Source organism: Nothoprocta perdicaria, unplaced genomic scaffold (assembly GCF_003342845.1).
Source record: "Nothoprocta perdicaria isolate Ctin4 unplaced genomic scaffold, notPer1 scaffold_28, whole genome shotgun sequence".
NCBI lineage: Eukaryota > Metazoa > Chordata > Aves > Tinamiformes > Tinamidae > Nothoprocta > Nothoprocta perdicaria.
Genome location: NW_020455510.1, coordinates 2,509,842 through 2,533,322, shown reverse-complemented (window position 1 = coordinate 2,533,322; position 23,481 = coordinate 2,509,842). Strand labels below are relative to the sequence as shown.

General features: G+C 38.3%; 1 protein-coding gene across 2 annotated transcripts in view; it reads left to right on the top strand.

Moving 5' to 3' along the window:
- Window positions 1-23,481, top strand: part of SPON1 (spondin 1) — a 230,947-nt gene that overhangs the window by 100,138 nt on the left and 107,328 nt on the right. For both annotated transcript variants that reach the window (XM_026041132.1, XM_026041133.1), the window contains exon 3: window positions 13,953-14,075. In XM_026041132.1, the coding sequence (XP_025896917.1) occupies window positions 14,030-14,075 (46 nt within the window). In that variant the 5' untranslated portion in view covers window positions 13,953-14,029. The remainder of the gene's footprint in view (window positions 1-13,952; window positions 14,076-23,481) is intronic.

Below are 23,481 nucleotides of genomic sequence, written 5' to 3'. Positions count from 1 at the left end.
ATCTGCTCTTGAAACTTCATTTACTGTGCAGTTAGTTACTGCTGAKAAATGTACTCACTGTTCTTTTGTGGGTTTTTTTTTTTGCCTTTTCTCTTGTAATACACATGAAAAACCTTACTGGAGATGAGGACACAAACTTACAAGCCTTGTTGCAAGAAGTTTATGGTGTCCTTTAAAAATCAGTGGGTAGGTGGGAGCAGAAGTTGAACTTGCACATTTTGCAGTGTGAACTGAATGTAATCCGACAATGTGATATTTCCTATAGTAATCTTGACTGTGTTTATTTTGGCCCCCTAAAAAGCAGATTTTGCCACTGACAGACAGAAATCAGTATTTTTCCTTCAGTTATATTAAGAAAAATGTCTGGGAAAATAAGGATATAGAGCAATCTCCTCTACTTCTAACCTGAGACGTGTCGTGGTTTATGTTAACTGAGGGCATTGCAAGCTTAGCAAGAAGTTCAGCAGGATTACAACTGAGTGGGGTAGATGCAGAAATTTCAGAAATGTAGCAACACAGTTTTGCCAGTGTAGAAAACCCTCCAAATCATGTTTCCAGCAACTTTTCTGGAAAACAGAGTTTAGTTTTGTATAGAAAATTACCAGTGATGCCTTACTCAGAAATTTCCAACTGCAGAAGCTTCATTTAATTTCAAAATATTATTCAGTATCAAAGCGTTTGTTTGTTGTATAATAAAATACAGCAGGGAAGGTACCTGTGCAGCTTTGAGTGGTAATTAATCATACAAATGATATCAGGACTTGACTCCTTTTTGTTCTCTTATTCCTGCCCTTTAACAGCTGTCAGCTTCCTAACGTCCATGTTCCTGGTCTGAAAAACTGCCTTGTTCCACRCTAACATCAGTGAGCTCTCTGTTACTGGAGATTACCCATTTATCATGTTTGTTCTCTTTCCTGCCTTTCTCATGTGCATATTGGCTTTTATGAACAAGTGATTTTACTTTCTTACTCTTCTCCTCAGTCACTGTTAGAAACTGTTGTCTGATGTCCTGTCACTCTAAAGATTTTTTTAAAATTGCATTTTTGGTGTAATTGAAACCTGAAAAGTTGATTAAAAATAAATCTATGGGAGGAAAGATGCTCATTTTTGTGCTAGTAAAGGCCAGCCAAACTTACCCTCTTCAAAGAGAAATTATAAGGGGAAAACAAAAAAAGGCAAAACGCTGCTAAAAGCGCCCAGGAGATGGTGGGAGGCTGGGTACCRGCTTAATCTGTGTCACGGGGTGGCAACTGAGGGACATCATTTTGCAGGAGAACTTGCTCATCTTCTGTTTGAATTTATAGAGGCTGTGGAGGTGTCCGGAGGTAGGAAGGGGGGAAGAAGCAGGGATAAAAGTAGAGTGTTTTAGGAGTTCCCCTGTGTTGCTTCAGTCACTACTTGCTCTATTTATGAGCCTATCAGACCCAAATGCATACTCACTCTTACCAGCGACAAACCGGCAAGTCGGATATAAAAATGAGAGATTTTTTTCCCTTAGCTGGTGGCTAAGGTGTCATTGATCTGCCTTAAACTAACATTAATCTTACAAAGGTGGCAAGAGGCTTGTAGGTCTTCCATGCAGGTTGAAGGTGGTAAATTGGAAAACAAAAAATGATGTATTTAGTGCATATTCCCTATTGTTGGACTTGTTCTCTAACAGTGCGGTGGCGAGGTGATGGTGACTCACTTCTCTCGAGTTGCGCCCTTTAAGGGAACTAGCTGAGGCAGGAGGTGAAAACAGAAGCGGTGAGAAAACCCCACTCTGTTACTGGCTGTATCAGGGTATCTCAGTGCGTGTTGCCTTCAAGAAGAGCTTGTGTTAGCCTCAGTGCAGTGCACGGGCTGCGGTGCTGCTGGAGTCAGTTGAGGCGATCCTGTCTTCACTCCATAAACCTGTAATGGACACCTGGAAGCCTATTTCTCTTGTATATTTGGAAAATTTGGGGTTTAAGTATGTGCTAGCTATTAGGCTGGTCAATAGCAGCAAAAGCTATTTTGCTGCTCGTGGAAACCTTGAAGTCAAAGAAAAATAATTCCCTGCATGTTCTGTGGTGTGAAAGGCTTTTCGTGACACTCTCTTGAAAGGAGAGGGCARAGTTGATTTACTGAGTAACGTGTTGCAAGTAGGAGTGACCAGAACAATTCATTGAGGTGATTCCTGTCCACRTAGCTCTTCTGAACGTGTGAGATGTGGGGGAAGGCAGGGGCCTTGCAAACGTGCAGAGACCAACCTGCAAGAGCCGCGATGGAGCAGGGCCTGGAGGCAAATAGCAGCTTGCGGYCATCAGCTGCCGTCAGGCTGCTGGTGGGGAAATGTGATGCCAGTGCCTCAGGAAGAGCCCCAGGAAGGATTTATTTTGCCTTATCTTCCCTCAAAAATAAATTGCTTCTTTCAGTTCCTTAGCCTGCAGGAGAACAGCCTAAAAGTGCTGCCCGAAGAAGGTGAGGGTGTGAGATCCTGATAAAGTGCTGGGTCAAGGTTAATGTGAAGTGGGTAAATAAGTGTGTATAAATGTGTGAAGTTTTCTGCTAAGTAAACTGTGCTCAAGGCAGGAGTTGCTTATAGTCAAATCTCCCGTCCCCAGGTAAAAGCTTGATCCCTTTGGGACTGATATCTTTCCTCTSCACATACTGACTGCTCTTTAATGCAGAGAACAGAGCAGACAAAAGTGCTGGGGAAGAAAATGGGAAGAGAAGCTCATAGGTCAGGTGACTTCAGATGAGGTTATGCTTTAGGTCAGTGACAAAGCCAGGGATAAAACTGATGTCTCTTAACTACCAACTAGGTGCTCTGCCCTCTTGATCTTGTGTAGAGATGTATGGAAACAACTCTGTGTCTGTCAAGCAGACCTGTGTCACAGGTATTTTTCCAAGGGCAGGAATTGGTTGTGTGTAATATGATGCTTTCTTAATGTTAGCTGTTGTYTGGGGACTTTTTTCTGCACCACTGTTAGTGAAAAATATTAAGTATAATGAAAATATTGTGCTATAATAGTCTGTGTTTGCCAGTAATAACCTGAAAATGTCAGCAATTTGTTGCCAGTAAATAATTTGAGTTTTTTCTACCGGGAGTATCATTGTGTGAACCACCTAACATGGAATGACTTTTCTTACCACATTTCATTTTCATTCTCTCTTCCCATTCTGTACCTGGAATTATAGKAGGGCATAGTTGGTTAACTAGGAATATGAACTAGTTTGCTTATGAAGGTTAGYACTGTAAATCAGAGTTTCAAGGAGGGGGAAAAAAAAAAAAAAGTGTAATTGATGAGAGTTGCAAATCTTTTCCAGATCTGGCAGGGTATCTTGGATGTTTCTGCAGCATATTTCTAGGAATATTTGTGATGATGCAAGTCAGAGCTCCCTCCTGCTCCTGTAGCATTGAGGGCGTCGAGAGGCATAGCCAGGCTGCTCTTCCCTGCACTGTTGCATTTGGCTGCTTTTTAAGTAGAAAGTGGGCTTAAGGTTGAATTTAAGGTATTAAAAGGKTAATTAAATGGCTAATACATTGTTCCAGGCATATTACTACAAACTTACACAATGTTAGTTCGGCTTTTGGCCTCAAGAAAATACGACTTTTTTTTTAACCAAGACTTTAAAAAGAACAAAGCTTTTAAAAATATGGAAAGATATTTCTTTGCATAATGCGGTCACTTAAAAGAAAGAGAGAGGTTGTTACTAATTATTTCTTTGTAGCATTCTGTGGGAGTACTGATTGCAAAAGCACATACTGAACATTTCCAAGAAATTCGTGTAATGAACTACCCTAGTTTGTCTTGGCTTTATGTGCTATTTTTGTAGGAGGTTTGTACAGTAATGAAATCCAGCTCTTCTCTGCTTCCGAGAAAATAAAGGTTTGTTTTTTAAGTTAAGGTAATAGTTTTGAGGTACCATAACAATTATTGCAGTGGCAGAGCAAAGCCTTCCTTCCTAAAGGCCCAGTGAGCCTGGGTGGGAGAGGAATAAGGAATAAGGTGAATTAAATGAGCTGATAATGCCTGACACTTAACGAGCCTYGTCGTGGGAGCCAAATTTAGGTTAGAAACTGTTTTAAAGTAGGTGATGGGATCTGACACGCACAGCTTTGTGTATGCAGTGTCTTTGAACAGCTATCCTCTCTGAGGCACAGGTGTGAATTCCTCTTCTAGCTCCTTTTCCCTTTTTAGTTTCAGAGATGATTGAAAAGGCTTTTGAAAACTTGGCTTCCTCAGCAAAGCAGTTCAAGTTCTCTGTAATTGTGTGGAATACARGATTAATTATTTTCCTGCAGTAAGACATTATATTGAATGTAACTTAATTCTCATGGCTTACTGCATGGCTTGCTTGTGGATGTTTGCATGTAATTCCCCCTTCTGAAAGGCCATACATAATAAAAGGGCTGCTGTTCTGGCATACACAGCGTGTTTTAAAGATTTTTTTTTTAAACTGTATTATGTCTTGCATATGTAATGACTGATTGTGAAGAAAAATATCAACTTGTAATTAGATTTGTGTATCCCATGAACTGCATAGTTAATAGTTCATGAAGTAGGAAAAGTCAACTACTCTTGTAAAAATCTGTGAAATCTCATCGTTTTCTGCATAGAGAGGGTTTTCTGGAAGCACCACCGAGTGCTTCCAAATGCTGAAACAAATTTGAGACAAGGAAATCAAATCCCAATGCTTTAAGTCTGTTTTCCTAAAGCATTTAAGGGCATGTAATGTATGCACATTTATAAAGAGGAGAGACTTCAGTTTCAATTTGGAATGATAAAAACAAAAAATCACAAAAAGAAATAGGGACTAGTCCAGAGATGAACAAGTCGCTGAAATATATGGTTACCAGAAATATGCATAGTGTCCCTAAGTAAATGTGATTTTGGTATGTAAGTATATGTCAAAGTCCACTCCTGCATTTTCTTTTTGATAAATCTTTCATTGACTTAATAATTGGTAATACACCCCAAATAAAATAAGGCCCCCACTCTACATATTTACATCCGTATTTCCCAGATGAGATGAATGAAAGAAAAATAAAATGACTTTCCAATTTTAACATAGGATGTTACGGACTGCAGTTTGAACTAAGTACAGGCTGACTGGATGAAAGCAACTCTCGAGGAATATGTAGCAGTGAAAATAAGTACAAAATTCTATCTTTTTGGGTGTGTTTGTGTATAGATAAAATCGAGTTTAGGTTTGGGGTAGCCTACAGATCTGTAACAGAATGTGGTTCAAGTCACATTTTCCCAAGGAATTTTATTTAGAGTGCCAAATTGAAGTGAAAATAGTTATGTTAGCTTAGAATTTTGAATTTCGAAAGCTTATTTGAAAAAGAAATTGAGGAATGAAAAGATGGGATGTCAAGTTCAATTTCTTTAAAATTAAATTTTCTTAATTTTAGCCCAGAAAGACTCATTCAGCTTAAGAATAGCTTAGAGACAGCTCTGAATTTATGCCTTAGAGTACATAGAGATATTAAAATAATGAAGAAAGAGATCCTTTTTGCCACTGCAAGTGGTTGCTTTTATTTGCTAGTAAGAGTTGGAATAAAGATATGTGCATTGTATCTCCAAACTTCATTATTCTTGCTGAATTATTAGATTCTAACAGCTGAAGTACTTTCTGAAATGATCTTACAAATGCTTTTCTCCAAATAGGATTATTTTGATTGGCAGTCTGGTTCTGGAACAAATCCTGAGTTTTGATTATGTAATTTTTAACTGAGGTACTTCCTAGGATTGACTGGAATATTCCTAACTCATTATACTTTACTTTTAGTATAAAATGGACATAGGTTTAACTTGCTCAATAATGCCAGAAGTATAAACTGCTTTGAAAAATAATAAATTGAATACATTTTGTAGTAGTAGAATAGCTTAATCATAGTGATTTAAGGTTATCGGGCAAAGTTTGGTGGACATAGGTCTTTTGGGAGACCAGCTGATACTTTTGAAAAGAATGGATAAACCTCTCCTTTATAATTTATACACTAGTCCGTATTGTATTGTGAATTCTCACAGATTTGATTTATGAACATTTTAACCTGATGATCTGATAGGAATCATCTGGATCTATAGATGCTTCTTGTCCGGTAAAAGATGGAGTCTTCACCCTTGCAGCCATTTGGTTTGACTCCCTCAGTGGCACTGCACATGATGTCAAGTGAGTTTCCAAATTAGGCCAGCTCTGGAGCTGGGTATGTATAGGAGCTTGGGAAGAGGGAGCTGGAGGCCAGATCAGTGACTTCTGTCTTATGTTGCTCCCTATGTCAAAGATAGACCCTAGCTATTTGCTCTTTTCTGCTGTGGGATATACTAAGTGAACTATTGGGTTTCCCTTGCTGCAGAGCTTTCATCAGACATGTATGTCATATTTCCATGACCATAGTATAGCCTATGTTTAGGAAGCATATACTGAATTTTATTTGTATTCACAATTAATTCAAACTGAATGGCTGCCACTGTTTTCCCTGAAGTGTAATGAGCAATCTTTCGGAACAATTTTTAAATTTGGGTGTAGATATTTAAGTGTGAGTTGTATGCAATTTTCTGAAATTGAAATCTTCCCCTCCAGAAGACATTGCTCAATAAAGCCATGTAGTGAATTCTGTTCACTTACTGGAAGTCACTGCTCACAGCAAGCTGAAAGAAAATTTCAGCGATTCAGCTTCAAATCTACACTTGCTGACATGTTTCTAGTGGGGCAATGAACTGTGACGTGAGGCTGCAAATAACTTGCAGTTAACAGCTGTGAAATTGCATGAAAACTCATTATTTGTATATGAAAAATAAGTCTTAAGTAGGATATGGATGAGATACTTCTGCTACCAAATGAAATTTCTACAACAAACATGGCAAAACATGGCAAAAGAATCAATTGAACAAACATGGAGGTTTGTTCCTCCAGAGGCAAATACAGCAGTGTAGAAGGTGTTGCTATGCTCATGTGGCCAGATCATCTCTCTAGTTACTTGATTTACCTGGCGAGAGTAATTGCTGGGTTTTATGTGCGGAAACTGTTGAGGTACAAAAACAGAGCATCACTTCAATGGYTTTCAAAAAAACATTATGTAAATACACAGTAATGAGCTCACCCCAGGAGAGAAGACTCAATGAGTTTTTTATTCCCTCTCCTTGATCATATGCACTGTCTAAATTTGAACTTCAAATTTGTCATTGGCTTGACATACATTTATTTATTTTATTATAGACAAGTATTGGGACTTGATGAGTGCAAAGGGCACTAAAGGACACTGCCATCTTTGTGGCCTTTGTGGCCTAACTTTGTGGCCTAACTTCAATGTCTGCACGAGGCATCCCTGTGGGTGGAATGATGGTGCTCTTTGATGCCCCGACAGTCCCTAGCCCTCAGAGACACCTAGTAAGGCTTCTTTGAAATGTTTTGTAGCAACCTTTCTTTCATATCCCTTGTCAGTTGTAGATGGTTCTTTTCTGTTTAGTTAAATGAATCCCTCTTGACATATTCTCAGAAGTATAGTTCTRCTCCATAAAAATGACATTATTGGGTCCTATATATTTACTTTACTTCAGTGACTAAATGTCAAGTATATTTACTGTTGCAAGTGTTGCTTGATAAACCCCATCTCTGATAGCTCAGGCTGGAATGTGAGAGTTACATTTTCGTTGACTCCTTTTTTTGTTCAACTTCACTGATGCACAAAAGCTTCTACCACAGAAATTACACTGCTGCGCTTGTGGAGGTAGAACTGACCAGAACTTATTCAACAGCTGTTCTGGGCACGTCCAGAAAGGAATAAAAATCAATTTTCTTTCCCTCAGTTGGAAGAACTGTATATGGGAATGTGTCATTTAAACTGAGATACAGCTGATTCTGCTTAAGCATGAAATCTRTCCTGTAGATTGTTATGGTCTGTCTGTAGAGCAGAGATGCAATATGCGCTAAGCTGCACAGCGCAAATTCCCTGCTCTTAATCCTTGAGCTGCCGCCATTAGAGACTAGACCTACTCACACGAATCAGTTGGAAATTAGGTGCTTAAATATTTCTAATCTTGTTACGTTTGGTAATAAATTTAAAAACATATAAACCTTCAAAAAACGCAAGTTGCCAGAGGAAAAAGACGGCAAAGGCCCGTTTTGAGCGAGCTCCCTCCAAGGCGAGGAGAGAGCCCGAGGGCGGCTGCCGGCCTCAGGGCGCCTCGGCAGCCATTTTAGCTCTGCTGTCAGCACTGTGGGAGCTGCCTCCAGCGCTGCCGCTCATGGACCACCGTGGCCTCCCTGTGCCCGGAAAAGGTGGCTTTTCCGCACAAATCACAACGGGAATTGGTCAGAGAATGGTTTTCATGCTGCTTTTCCTGCTTTTGGTGCCCRGTCTGAGCACCGGCTGGTTCTGGTGTCTGAAATACTGAAGATGGCGGCCATTTTCCTGCAGCTTCTCGCGGGCTGGGTGGCAAACATGCCAAGCCTGTCAGAAAATGCTCCTCACGGAGCAAAACCCGGTGCCTGAGGAGAAAAGGTGCATTTGGACCAAGCCTCTAGAGACTCAGTTGTATGTCTGAGAACTTTTTCATTTGCTTTAGTTATTCAAGTTAAAGGCCGATGAATGTATATATTACTCTGTAAGCTCCCTTGCATAATCAGCTCTTCCATATTATCTGTGTTCATCCTCACTGGGGAGGGGAGGAACTTGTTCAGCAATTTTGTGAAGCTCAACTTATTTTCCGATCCCATATTCCCTGAGCAAATATCTTGTGAGAGCAACTTGTTGTCTGATATAGCTGGGTAATAAAACAAGCTATTAAAACCGGCCATGAGCTGTAGGATAGTTATAGATGGATAACATTGCCAGGATCATAAAGAAGTTATCTTTTCATGTTCAGGGAATGGAAAAAAACACTTGGGCTTTATAGAGAGATTCTTTTTTTTCAGTAGAAAATTTGTGTTTGCATGAAAGAATTCCCTTTGTATCTATCAAAAAAAAAAGTAGTGTGGAACCTCTTCTTTCTTCTTGTCTGCCTCACTTCTCTAGTCCTCACCGTCTAAGATGAAATCCTTTGCATAGTTGCCAAAATTGTGTCGAAAATGATGTATGATAAATCAGATAAGGAACGAAGCAGAAGAAGCGACCGGCGCGTGGGCGGCCAGCACAGACAACGAGGGAGGAAGACACCGGTTGCCTTCCCGCTCTGTGAGACGCCTGCATCRCTTGAGCATTGCTAGGGCAGGCTCAGTCAGTAAAACCACTGCCTATTGCTTCCTGGGGAGCCCCCTGGCACAGACCACCCAGCACTGAGGCTTACCAGAAGGTAGCAGCTTTGATTTGGTCGTTGCTGGGTGGATTTTGCCATGCAAGTGAAAAAAGTTCACGTTGGAAACGGTGCTGAGTCCTTGGATATATCCCTTTAAGAGCCTGCTGAGCAGTTTAGCACTAAATGCCATAAGAAACGTAGACACCTATGGTATTTGGCAGGGTAATGTCCAATTTCTGGCCCTGTGCCCATTGAACGGAATCCAAAATGCAATAAGCTTTTTGTGTAGTACGTGGAAAGAGATAGGGCCTCTGAGGGAAGAGCGGAGGAAAAACATTCCGCTTGCTGAAGGAGGAAATGCCTAGAGGTAGTCAGAGAGACACTAAGTACTTTATTTCCAACTTGGAAAGGATTTGATTCTTGCATTAAATTCATGCAAACTAAAGAAAATAGAGCTCTCTGGTTTCAGAATTTGAGAATATTTGCTGTGAAACTGGAAGGATCCCCAGGCCTGTCAGATGCAGGGAGGCTGGCTTTTCAGAGCAGGTCATGTACTTAGCAGGGAAAGAGTTCAGCATCTTCCTACAGCAGAGCCACTGTCCCACTTCTCCATCCTCAATCTTGATTGCTTGAGGAAGAGACTGGTGAAAACATTTGGAAGGAGGCAGCAGGAATTGATGGGCTTCCAGAATGGTGCCCTGTACTGAAAAATTAGCATCTCCTATTCCTTATGGTCCTGCTCTTGGTAGGTACTTTTTATTTTCTTGTTTCTRGGTAGGAACTGAGAATGATTGTACTGCTAAAGGCATGTAATAAAATTTACAAGAAATAGTCCTGTGATGTGTCTTGGTCAGGGTTTTTGCAAAATCTCGAGCCTTAGAGATCTCATGCTGTATTTGTCTCTCCATCTTTATTATTTTTTCTTAATTAAAGCAGGAAAGAGCATGAAAACTGAAATGTGGAACAAGCTGTGTCTTTGTTTGCTTTTTAACCATTATTTTTGGAGTTCTCTCTCCTGGACATATCTTTGTTCACACTAGTTGAGGAAAATGATTTGTCTCCTATGTAAGCCAAAAATTTTCTTCTGAATGAAATTTTTTCTTGTGGTTCCTGTATGAATAACATCTCTTTCTGTCACTTCAGAGGCATTAGCTGCTCTGGCTACATCTAGGACATGGACATGGTAATGTGCAGATATGGTGGTGTACATGAAAATATTCCATAAGAGTTGTGCATTTCCTGCATTTAGTACTTAAAAACCTTGTCACTGTATGCAAATAATCTCTTTTGAATTATTTGTAATATTTTAAAATACCCTTTGGAAAATCTGTTTCTCATCATAGTCAGTGCATATGAACATGAAGGTTCTCTCTGTGATGTTTCGCTACAGTATTCATCTTTTCTGACTGCRCAGGAATTTCAGTTTGGAGCTGCTGGGGTATAGGCGGACACATGAGTTTTGTTCTGGAAGGAATATGCGCTCAGTTTACATCTGAACAAATCTTGCCCAAATTCAGAAKCAAGACATGGGAAGAATGAGGTTGTTCTACAGTTGAGGGATGTGAATGTAATACAAATTCTATCATCCTTGCAATTTCATGGTATTCTCTATGCCTAGTTGACTGTCAGGGATGGTGAGATGCAGAGATTAAAATACATGTTCTGTGTGAGAGCCATATGGCTTTTACATGGTTTTCCAGAACCATTTTTAGCGAAAGGCTGGCACAGCCATCATGTGAAGCTTTCTGTGAAAGCAAGCTAATGGTTAGTAGTCAAATCCTGGCTGTTCCCCAAATCCTGGTCACCAGAATGCCCAGTGTTTTTCCCCTAGGTGTTTCTCARTCACAGGTAAGGGTCCTGATCAGTCAGTCCCAGGTTGCAGAAGGAGGTGCAAATGCTCCGTATTTCTCTCTGTCATCTCTGGAGAAGATTTTAATAGCTCTTCCTTCCAAGAAGCGAAACATGAAGAAGTGTTCCTGCGCTGAGCCCAGCAAGTCAGGCTGTGCCTTTAGGTGCAGCAGTCTTGTAGAATTGCTTATTTGCTGTTCAGAAGGCAACTCTCTATTTTTTTTTTTTTTTTATGTTGTCATGTGAAAATAATTAGTATCAGTGTAAAATGTTAACTCCTTTATATTGCAGCTCCTTCTCAGGAAGTTTTACTATGTGTGAATGGTTATAGCATGGTGTTAAGCTACAGTTTACATGCAGGAGAACAGACGTTGTACCACCCACAGTTTTAATGCCACATAATGAATGACATATTCCTCATGGGACTGAAAAGGGGCCAGTTGTTTAAAAGCAGTAAATTCTAATTGCGTTAAAACCATTGAATTTGTTAATTGTGAACATTGGTAACTATTCAGCAGTAGAACAATAGCAAAACTGTTTGCAAATAATGCAAACAGTGGAAGTCTTCATTAGTATTCTCCCGTATTCACTGTATTCCTTAGGAATATAAGAGTAGCATTTTTCCCACTTAGGTTCAGAGCTAAAAATGCAGGTATTCAAGCCCTTTTTTAAAGACCAAAGCAAGGAGTAGGTACCTTTATTTACAAATGAAATATCTTACTGGCTCGACTCCTAAGTTAAAGACAAGGGCCACTCGCCCTGGTGTTAAGGAAAGGAGTATATTCATTAAAGTGAAGATCAGAGACCCTACACACCACAAAGACCTCAGCTTATTAAGAAAACAAGATAATAAATAAAAGTATTCAGTGTTGTTTTTGTGCCCAGAATTTCCATTTGTTGAATAAGTTTACACTTTTTTTTTTTTTTTTTTTTTTTTGACTGAGTTTCGGATGTTTGTATGATTCCTTTCAATCCATATCCTGCAGACGTCACTTAAAATCTGTTTTTCCTCTTTAATTTCATACTATTGTTACTTTTACTGATTTACAGTAGATCTAGGAAAACACAGTAGATCTTTCCAAAGCACAGAGGTAGACTGGTATCAATGGAAAAGTACTTCAAAAGAAAATGCTCTGTTAATCAGATTATACCTCTTACCATGCACTTTGGAAAGGCGATTGTCCCAAAGGCTGTTAAGCAGAGCTGCAGGGAAYGTAGGTGTCCCATGAAACAGTGGCCACTTAACCAGATTTTTTTCATTCTTCATTGTGCTGCTGTAGAAATGCCTTTATAATGATTGACTTTTTTATTATTATTTTTCTTGTAATCCATGCTTCTAATGCAGGAACCTGAGTCACATGTGGTATGAAAATACAATTTACCAAACCTCAAATATCTGATGTGAAGCAGAAAGTTTTAACAAACCTTAGATTTCCTGCTGTGCAATTTTGAGCCTAAGGGACTACTTTATTCTGAAACTTTTCCATGGTTCCCAAAAGTTCTCAGACTTCTCCAGTTTCCTAGGGATGAAAAGAGCTTAAGTCTTGGGAACTTCTGAACTAGGCTTTTATTTTATTTTATTTTATTTTATTTTATTTTATTTTATTTTATTTTATTTTATTTTATTTTATTTTATTTTGGTTATTTCGAACTTTGCTTCTCTTTCTTAACTTTCTTCTTTTTTTGTTATAAATTTTCTTTTATTCAGAATCTTAATTTTCTGGAGAACAAAAACAGTGGCTTCCCAGGCAACACGTACATGATCTTAGACTTATTTTCTAAAGAACACAAGGAGGTATAAAAAGACTTATTTGTGGATCTGTTTGTTTTTTTGATTATGTTTTGCTTCTCCTGAGCAGATCAGTGTTACTACTTGCAAATGGCAGAATATTTGGTTCACTGCTGTAGAGGTTAGAAAAGTAGTGTTACTGTTACATTATTGTAAGGACTCTTTTTCCTCTTACAAATTTCAGGTTTCATAAACAGACCTCTTGGTTTATGTAGAGGGCTARATGGACTCTATCAAAGAAATTAAATTTCCACACAATTAAAAGAATGAGATTCGTTTTTCAGGTCACTGARCTCCCTACTAAAATTGTCTGATGACATTAATGTTGAAGTTCTGTATTCCTTCATTTGATAAAATCTAGCCTAGTAAAAGATATATTTGTTATATTCCCAGTAGAATGTGTGTAAATATGTATGTGCACCCATGCACACATTGTTAGTTAGAGAGAATTTGACTTTAGGAAGAGTTTGGTATGGATTGCGTTCTAGTRTAAAATTGTCTCTGCAGTTACGAGAGGTGAAAACTGCCTAGGTTATGGCACTGTTTACATGCACAAATCAGCATGCAGTTATTCTACATACCAGTTATGTAGAAATACATGCTATCCTTTTTAAATTCTGTAATGGTTTTGTATTACTATAAAATTAAGAAATAGTCGTGAGTATTAACATGAGTATGTTGTATTTGTGCTGCATTTTAATTCATGAGTATTTTCTATATCATTCTGTTGGTGTGATTTCATTTCTGGCTAATTTTTGTGGAAGCAAATTAGTAAATTGGAAAGTCTAATTTAAGAAAGATACAGAGATTCTGGGCATCTCATATTTACTGGTTATACGGGTAATTTATGTATGACTTTTAGTAAATACTTCAAGCTCTTTGGATTTATTGTTCCTCTATAAAATGGAATTAATATGTTTCTTCCTCCGTCTTGTTTCTGATTATGCAAATAGTCTACTTCATACAAAGATTTTTAAATTTCATCTGATGTTCACTAGCTATTTATATGTTTTTAATGGTATGAAAGTGGTTTTTAATAGTATGAAATAACACAACTTAAAAACAAACTAACCATAAATAGTGGGTTTTTTTCTTATTTCTTTTAGAAACTTTTGCCGAATTGAAACTTTGAATAATGATGCTTTACCTGGAAAAACTCTGTGTGTAAAGCTGCTCAAGCCCAATGCAGATTTTTACTTCAAAAGAAGACTGGAAGAGACTTCTGAAAGGTAGGGTGGCCAGCTTCCCATATAGTACTGCTAATAATAATATCTCATATTCTGTATGAATGCTATTGCCAATAATCTACAATATCTCAGATTTATTTAAATTTAATTCCTCTCTTTCTGTGTGCGTGTGTTTAGAAAGATCTAAGAAGATCTTGAAGGTTATATGTACTGTATCTTCTTTAATGTTTCTGCCTTCATCTATTAATATTGTAATACTTAAGATAGTGCCAGMAGAATCTTTCTCTCTGGCTGCCTTTGAACTAGTTTGATCATTCAAAGGATAAACAAATTATTTTTAGAGATAAAGCCTGGATATGTTGTGGGGTGTTTTTTGGTGGGGTATGTGCTGAAGTTGTTYGGTTTATTTGGTGGTTACTGCGATTGTATGATTGCTCTTTGTCTGACTTGCTCCACTAGTTTTTATGTAGTAGCTTTCTCCTGATCAGATAGTCAGCAGTAGCTCTGGTTCTATATTTTCAGTCTTATGGCTGAGAGATTCGTAGTTAATGAAGTAGCATAACATAGTTTCCGTTAGCAAACCATTCTAGTAGATACATATTTAAGAACTGCAGCTTTTTTTTTTCTTCAGATTCTTAATTATTTGTGTTGCTGAACTACATAATGAAAATCAGAACACTGATGCATTTGCTCTCTGAATGCTGCTTTTCATTAAGCTTTATGGAAATGGAATCCAATTTATGGACTTTCACATCCAGCTTTTAATGTTGACATTTTTCACTTTCCTTTTTCACGCTGTGCTTTAAGCACCCAAGAAAATTTAAACTGCCAGAGAGAGGCTCAAAGAAAGGTAGAGGAAAAGAGGGTAGTGGACCAGATTTTGCCACAGTAGGCACTCCTCAGCAGCAGCATCTCTTTCTGCTGAGAATGACAACATTGTTTCTGTATTTAGAGTCACTTTTATTGGCTTTTATTTGGAGAAAGCCAACCTGCTTAGGTAACAGAACAGTAATTCAGAGATGGAAAATGCCCACATGGTCCCCGGGTCTATACGCTGGGGTCTGGGGATAGTTGGTCTGTCTCCTATTGAGATATTAACTTTTCTGTTCTTGCTGAGGGCTCATGCCTTTGACAGTAGACAGGGTGGGTGTTTGGTGGCTTTCTTGGGTTGTGTTATTAATTCATCTCATGGCGTTGCTGTACCTGTGCCTTCGAGGAGGTGCTCACGGACCTGCGGCACTGTCTTGCTCTTCCCACTGGATTGTTTTTCTCATACATGTAAATTTTAATTATTTACTCGAACACTAGTCCCTTGGTTCTGTTGATTATTTTAAGCTTTGTTCTCTGTTGCAAAATTTTGTCTCATTGAGAAATTGAAAATAGCTAACATTTGGGAAAGAAAGAACTGTAGAGAAAAGACCTATGTTTTTGCTCTTTAATGTTCCTCTGCATCAGACTGTTTACCTCTAGCAACTGCCTCTCCAAAAGGGTAAATGAGACTCCCTCAAGTGGAGGCTGTGATTAGTTATAAGCAAATGTCAAACAATCGTATAAACTCTTGTTAGCTGATTCAACTTTTGAACCGTTTTCTAGCTTTTTGAGACTTTTTTTTTCCAGACTACTGTCATTCTCTATTGAGAATCAGGAAAATTAAAATGTCTTTAAGGTGGTTTGAAAAATGGGTGGAGGAGGGGTGGCTCTGAATATGAGTGTAATCCCACCAAGCTCTGTGCAGTTAGTACAGTTTATGGGATACATCTGCCTGCTAGTTGAACAATTCCTGAAAAGTGATTCATAAAGCAGTTCTCTTTTTTTTTTTTTTTATGTCCCTGTGGTTTGCCGTGCTATTTTGGCGCTGTGCAGGGAGGAGCCCTTTGAACACTCCTGCAGCATGAGCAGGCAGATGAATAAAATGGAGTGTGACACACAGTAATGCACATGTTTAAACTCAAATTAGCAAGCATGACTTCAGCTTTCTTAACCAGTGTTATAAAAAAAGAACAACTGTATAATCGGAGAGTTTATAAATYGTGTGCTTAGAGCATCAACATGTTTTGGGTTCGCCGAAAGCACAAAACACAGAATTAGCTTCCTGGCTCTTTTTTTTTAATGGCTTTTGCTTWTAAGTATTTAGACTTTGTCACTGCTGGCGTTTCCTATAGGTCTGTGCCAATATTTGAACAGAGCAATGAAGTATTAGCAAAGTGGGAGTGTACGTAATGATGAAAGGTGGGGGATTGATCCCACGTTTCCATGGCAGTAAAGCAATAACTCAGAGCATTGTGCTCTCTTGACAGAGTATTATGGTAACAGTGATATATTTGAACATTTGTGAAACAGCTTCCAATAGAAACTTAAAAGGAAAGAGCATTGAAATGCTATCAAAAGCAGGGAATTAGTTCTTCTAAAATATCTCTTTTCAATCCCTAACTACCACCATCCTGGCATGGAGTAACTCAGAAGCTTCCATCCAGGCTCCCAGTTCAATATGTGCTTGCAGTGATGCCAATTCTTTTTTCTTTTACTAAAAGATTGTTTTTGCAACTGTCACACAAGCAAATGGTGGTGAGTATATTCTTTCCCCTGAAAGAAAGATAATCTTTCATGTGCTTTGCTGGAGACTGATGCTAGAGGATACACCAGCATCTTCTTTCAAGTTGTTGTTGGGTTTTTTAAATGAGTATTTTTCTGCCGGACACAGCTGTTATTTCATAAGAAATGTATTTATCAAAAAGAACTTCCTTCCTTTCAGAAGGAACAACTGTGCCTCTTTGCTCAGGCTGAGGGATAGGGTGGTGGTAGAGTAAAAATCTGCAATCTTACTTCCTTCATGTCCCGCCTAACTATGGGACTCTGTTTATTCTCCAGACTGTTAGGTAGAAACACCCATCGGAGTATTTCACATACACTCTAGAGCTAATGCTTCCTTCTGTCTCAGAGATCCTTTTCTTGTCAAGATGCACTCCGGGGAAATTTGGACTAAGAATCTTAAGTGTTATGTGCGGTTCATATATACAGAGCAACCAGATTGCTTAAATTCAGCCATGGATCAGAAAGCAACAAGAGAACCTGAAAAAGTCCRGTGTATCTTCCTGGCTTCCGGCCAGCACACCAGTCCTAACGTTTAAGAGCAAAACTTCCAAGATTTTTCCCRTAGGTTCACTTTATGTGATCTGTTGTGCCTGCACTGTCAGGATATCTCAAAAGAGGTAACAGGACTTAAAATTTTGTCAATGTAATTCCCATTGCACTAGCACTGAAAGTCTTTTGATGCTAATCCAGCTAAATAACTAAGACACTTGGRTGGCATGCTAAGATATACTCAATTTTACTAAGATGTGGTGGGCCACCCGCTAGAACTTAAAATGAGGACTAATTAACTGACTATTAAATGCAAATAGGAATTTAACAAAAACACTTAACTACATAAATGTGTACGTAGGCATGTAGTAGGATTCAGAAACACAGCTTTAAATCTTGCCCACATTATCTAAAATTTTCTCCGAAACTTTGGAAATTCTTTTCTGAAGCTAAATATCTCTTGAGGTAAAAATCAGGACTTCTCCAGCAACACAGAGCAACACAAGTTGCACTGAGGATAGAAAGTAAAATGCARTATTGGAAAGTGGGATGGGTGCAAGTAGGTGGGGAGTTACTAATCTAAACTGTGTTGGGCCAGTGATAGCAACAGCTGGTGGCTGTTGCTTTTGCCTTGCAAAATAGAGCACTTTCAGTGTGCCTTTGCCCTCTGGTAATGTGATAATGTTGATTTGGTTAGGAAGAGAATARTTTTCTGCTCTTCTTATTCATCTCCCTATCTGAATGATAAAGTGATAGTGTTGGAAGACTGGGAGTAGGAGAGTTAGAGGGCTGCAAACCATGCCTGGAAGTGCTTCTGGCTTTGCAAATAATGAGGTACTCCTTCGTATATGAAAATTAGTTCAGGAATACAAAAAAAATATGGAATCCATTAGGCATTTAAATACTGCCTTTTCAGTTTGATAGCATCTTTCCATCCTCTGCTGTGTCCAATAGGCTTGAAATGGTGTTTTGTTGAGTGTGCTGACACAGGAAGACAGCTTTTCTCTTTGTCGCTTATTTGGCTACATACAAGACACAAGTGAGGCAGGCACAATCCTTCTGCAAATATATGAAAATATAAAAACATATGTACCTTACCATATACTGTGCTATTGATGGAGAGGGCTAGGAAGAAGCAGCACCATCTACCGACTGAAGCGCATCACTGCCAACCCAAAGGAGCCATTGGGAGAGTTACAGCACAGTCGGCGCACTAGCCATGTGACTAATTCTGAGACCTCTCTGGGTTTTTAACTATCTAACTGACAGGAATAGCTTTGCTTAGGCTGTTTCTTTATTTATTTGAACGTGCTCTCTTGGTCTGATGCGTATTTAGAAGCTGATCTTGCCAATTCAGTTGACCATGAGGACTTTTAAATAGCTACTTTTTTAATGTTGCGTATAACTTCTGTGTCAGCAATATTCTTTGAATGACAGGAAAGCACTACAGTATTTTTAGAAATCAATGAGGTGCTAGCTAGGATGACAGGCAGAAACATGAAGTCTCAGATCCTCAGAGGTGCTGAGGCAGTTCTTGAGTGTTTCCAAGCTGATTTCCCATTGAAAATAGTGGGAATAAGGTACCTTTGGGGAACTGGATTGTTTGGGGAAAATCTCATTGGCTTTAGCGGAAGGTTGAGACAATAAAGAGGATAGATTTGGCAAAGTGCTTCTGCAAATGCCGTCCCTTGCAATCCAGGCTTGTTCAAGTAGCGGTAAAATTGTTATATCAAAATAGTGAAAGCATGAGAACTAAGGCAACAGCTTATTTACACAACAAAAACTGGAGGCTAATCTTCTGCAAAGTTTGTTAAAGCTCCCAAAGCTTTCAGAAAAGCCTCGGCTGCAACTTGGGAAACATCTGAATCTGTTTAGCACTTTAGGTGGAAACCATAAGGAGCAAAGAAACCATGGAAAATGTTTGGATTTCAACTTCCAGCATTTGATTTTGCAAATAGCTAGATGAAGTGCAGCTCTAAATCATAACTGTTTCTAAAGTATTCATATAGTGGTTTTATGGACTTCTGAGATGAAAAGCAAACTCATATGAAAGCTGGACAAAAGGTGAACTTGGTCAAATGCCTTAGAAGATGTCTTAGAAGAAATATATTTTGGGGGATATTTTTAAATATACACACCTGCATGCTTCATTGATAGGCACCTGGGTAATACTCTGGATTTTAAGAGTAGAAAGCTTTTATTTCCTTTGAGCTGAGCCACTTGTTTTATTAGTTTCCAACTGGCTTAATGTTGAGTTAGTATAGTGTAGGACACAATTTCTCAGTAACTGGAGGTGGTTGTCTCTCGGTAGAAGATTTACTAGCTGTATGAAATTACCTCATTCATTTAGTGACATTAATCATTGCTAGGTATAACAGCAATACAGCAGTAAAAATCTTTCACTATGAATAAGCTATTACCGTTTCAGTGAGCAACAACTTGGAGAACTGTATGAATCTTCCAGCAGCAGAGCAATTCCTCATTTTAGAGCCAATGTGCCACTTTTGGGCAAATAATTGTATTTTGATTTAAAAATCCTACTGTGTGTGATATGACTTCCTGGGACAATCTCTCTCCTCTCCGATAAAAATGTTCTCTCAGTGTATTTTATAGATGAAGGACTTGTTTAACATAGGTGAATAGCATAGGTGAATATATCTCATAGTGTTTGTTTCAGATACACAAGATACCTCAATTTGTCTTTCTGTCTTCTACTTTTAAATGGCCTCTATTTTACGATACTTGGGTACTGCTTTGAGTTCTTGTTTCCATGATCCCAGTTGCTCTTTACAATATTTGTGTATAAAGCAGTAGCAGTATGTACTGTGAGCAAAAACTGGAAATCAGCCCAGCCCTAACGTTACTTAGTGTTGCAGAATGTATTAATCCATTGGACTGGGTCTTATTTGAACCCAAATAGTTTATTATGCAATTAGACTTTCAGAGTTTTATTTTTAGAAGTGCTCTCTGTCTGCAGGAGCAATTTCTTGTAAACACTAAAAAGCTGCTAAGAAGTATCAGGTGTTAATAAGTGTCACAGAAGAGACATTTGCATGATTTTCTCTGTCAAGCAAAGTGCACAAAAATTTTGGAATGATTGCTCCAGCACTGAGCACGCTCTCTGGAGACCCGTGCCACTGAGTGCAGCACGGCGACTTTGAAGGGAAAAGCAGCAATGATAATGGATAAAAAAAAGTTAGTCAGTGCACTGGTGTCTCTAGGATAACTTTCACTGACTCCCATAAGAGCTAGAGCGAGCTCTGAAGCTAGAGTGGGCTTGCCTAAAGCTTGGTCTGTTCCTTGAAAATTGAATAACCTTTTTTCTTTTCCTGATTGTTTCTATCTTCCACTACCTGAGAYTGAAAGTACAAATGCTAAAGTACAGGGCTGTGAAAGGAGTTAATCTTGTAGGTATTATGGTCCTGAACAGAAACTGAGATTATTTTAAAGCATATTCAAGCAAATTGTGCAATTAATTTTGCAGACTGCAGCTTCAAATCAGCTAGAGGAGTGTCCTTTCTAGCATCTTGGCATACGTCCATAATGTTAGCTATCCGCTTTTTAGATTCATCAGCTGATTGAGCCAAGCACCACTCTTCTCTGCTGTTTCTACTCTGAGCACRAGTGTCCTCAAAATGCCTCCCATTTCTCCAAATAGATTTCTTTGTGGAGTCAATCAATGCAGAGGGCTTCCCGCTTTTCTTTTGGTGATGAACAGAATCAAACTGAAGTAAAAACATTAGGGTGGAATTCTGGCAATTGAATGCTTTGCTGTTCATCTAAATATTCGTATGTGTAGTTTGATAGCCATTGGTATTCATAATTCATTTCAACAAAGCACGTTGAGTGATTGGAAAAAAATGTAAATTACAATACTAGAGAATAACATAAAACTACACATTACGAAATGCAGAGTAATTGCAACTAACAGTAGTAATAAAAATACAAAGGCAAATTAATTGTTATCACAATAATAACACTTTGTTTTTTAAAATGCCTGAAATATTATGGATATGTACTACCTAATAAAAATACCACATTTCTGAACTATTGTAATATAAACAGCAATTTAATATTTCAGCAATAAGATAGGATAATAACTAGAGCACAAAAATGCTTAAGTGACTTGGACATGCCCCATCTGATATCCCGGAAAAGGGTAATATTCCCTTCTGGGTAGTGACTTGAATCTCTTGTGGGTGGGTTGGTTGGTTTGCTTGTTTGTATATAATAGCCTGAGACTATATATTGACCTCATGGGCAGTCTGTTTGGAAATAAATCATTTGTTGAACACTCTCAGCTGGTTCGGTTGAAGATTAGCCCCTTTATTAGCCCCATGTGCTTTCATCTGTTTTCTAATCTGTGCACTAAGTTCAACTCATATCAGTCCAGGGATACCAGAATCACATGTAGAGGTGCCCAAAAAATATAAATTTGTTTAAATAGAAAATYGTGAGAGATTAGATTTAAATACTTAATAGTGGTTGCTATTGCATATTTTTCTGAAAAATTTCAAAGATATTACTAAGAGCATGTAAGTACATAGAGAAGTTACTGCCTTTTCCTTTTATTTAATTAAATATGGTTTAATTTATGCAGGAAATATTTTGAAGAATGGGTTAAGTCAGGAGAAAATACATGTACTTAACTGCAGCATTTTACTCCTTTTAAAAGTTAAATTTTCCATTTATGTTTAAAATTATTTTTATCGAACCCACAGTACAGTAAAAAAGCCTAATATTTAAGTGTCTCAGTCTGCCTTTATTATAGTAAAAGGATTTTTCATAATCATTCTACATTGAAGACTGTATACTCTATCATTTTTTTTATTTTATATATTTATAGCCTATATTTTCCTCTAGGCTTGGCTGGATGTCTCTTCATGCCATAAAATTGTGCAAGTTTGATATATACGTTCCAGGCTGCTGGAAAGGGGAACAAGTGCCAGCTGTTTTGGTTAGGAGCTTGCTCTCTGGCGTTGTTAGAATCTGCTCTGATCTGAAGGTTATTCATTATTCTGCCTTATTTCTCATAGGCATTGACTAGACATCTTTAATGCTGGAAACTTAAACATCTGATGGGTAGGTGGCACTGGCTGAGGATTTAAAGAATATATGTATTTTTGGCACCAAAGCACCCATGTGGATTTAGCACTGTTTGTATAGGAGTCTGGTGTGACAGAGCCCATAAATAATGTTCAGAGTTATGCATTACAACATAAGGAAAAAAAGGTTTGCCTCCAGTGAGGCATGCATCATTCTTCTGTGTCTTGAATGTAGCTTAAAACTGTGCTRTACTGTAATTAGAGATTGTCTCATAAATGCATATGCATTATTTCTACTTAAGTACTGACAGATGCACATCTTACAAAGGGTRCATTTGGACAGATTAAAACAAAAATCTCATGATATTGGTTGAATTTTTCATGAATGAAGGRTCTTTGTTTCAGTGTGAATGATGAGACTTATTTTAATCTGGAAACAGTTGCCACAAGCAAAGAAACCTGTTATTCCTGCAAACTAAAGAGGCTCTTTGCAGCTGAAAGGCCAGGCAGCTCTGAGCCAGCGTGCTGGTACTGGGCAGCGTGGTATTACTTGAGTGAAGCACCAAGGAGAGCTGAAATGCTCTGGGAGTTCCTTCTTAACTGAGCTTTTATTTAGTGTTTTATACATGTCTTGCATATATGTTTCAGAACAAAAAYCTCATTCTCTCCAAATATTTGTTGAATTCTTTAAAAACATACAGGGTACATGAAACATTCAGTGTGCATCCTAAGTTTTCTCTTCATTAAAGCTGAGTTAACACCTACCTTGTGTAATAGYGTAGCGTTTGCCCATCGTTACACCCCAAAATGGGGTTTCGTCCAAGTTTGGCAGAACAAGTGTTCAGGGGCAGGCAAGACCTACAGAAATCTAGATACCTGAACAAGAACTAAAACAGGGAAATGTAATTCATTAAAAAATGGGAAAAAAAAATACTTGGGATACCAGTTACTCTAATTTCATTCTTCTTAGACAGTTTTCCTCACAGCAGGAGGAAAACTTTCTCTGGCAACATTTCAGAGGAAGACTCCTAATTTCACTACAAGGAAGTTTTTGCAATTTGTTTTTTAGTTATTTTAAAACTGACTGTGGTGTCTTTAATACCACGTCTACCAATGTCACCTTACATTTTTATGTTCACTAGTCATTTACATGGAGAAAAAAAAATCAGAAGAGTGCTGCTAAAATACAAGGAGTTGGTCCAAGTTGCCTGGTGACTTGGAGACTACGTTTTTTACCTCACTACTTCTACAGAGTCGTAGTTACTTTCTGCTCTTCAGCTTTCATCTTTTCTAAAATAAATAGTTTTATTTTAGCTTTAGCT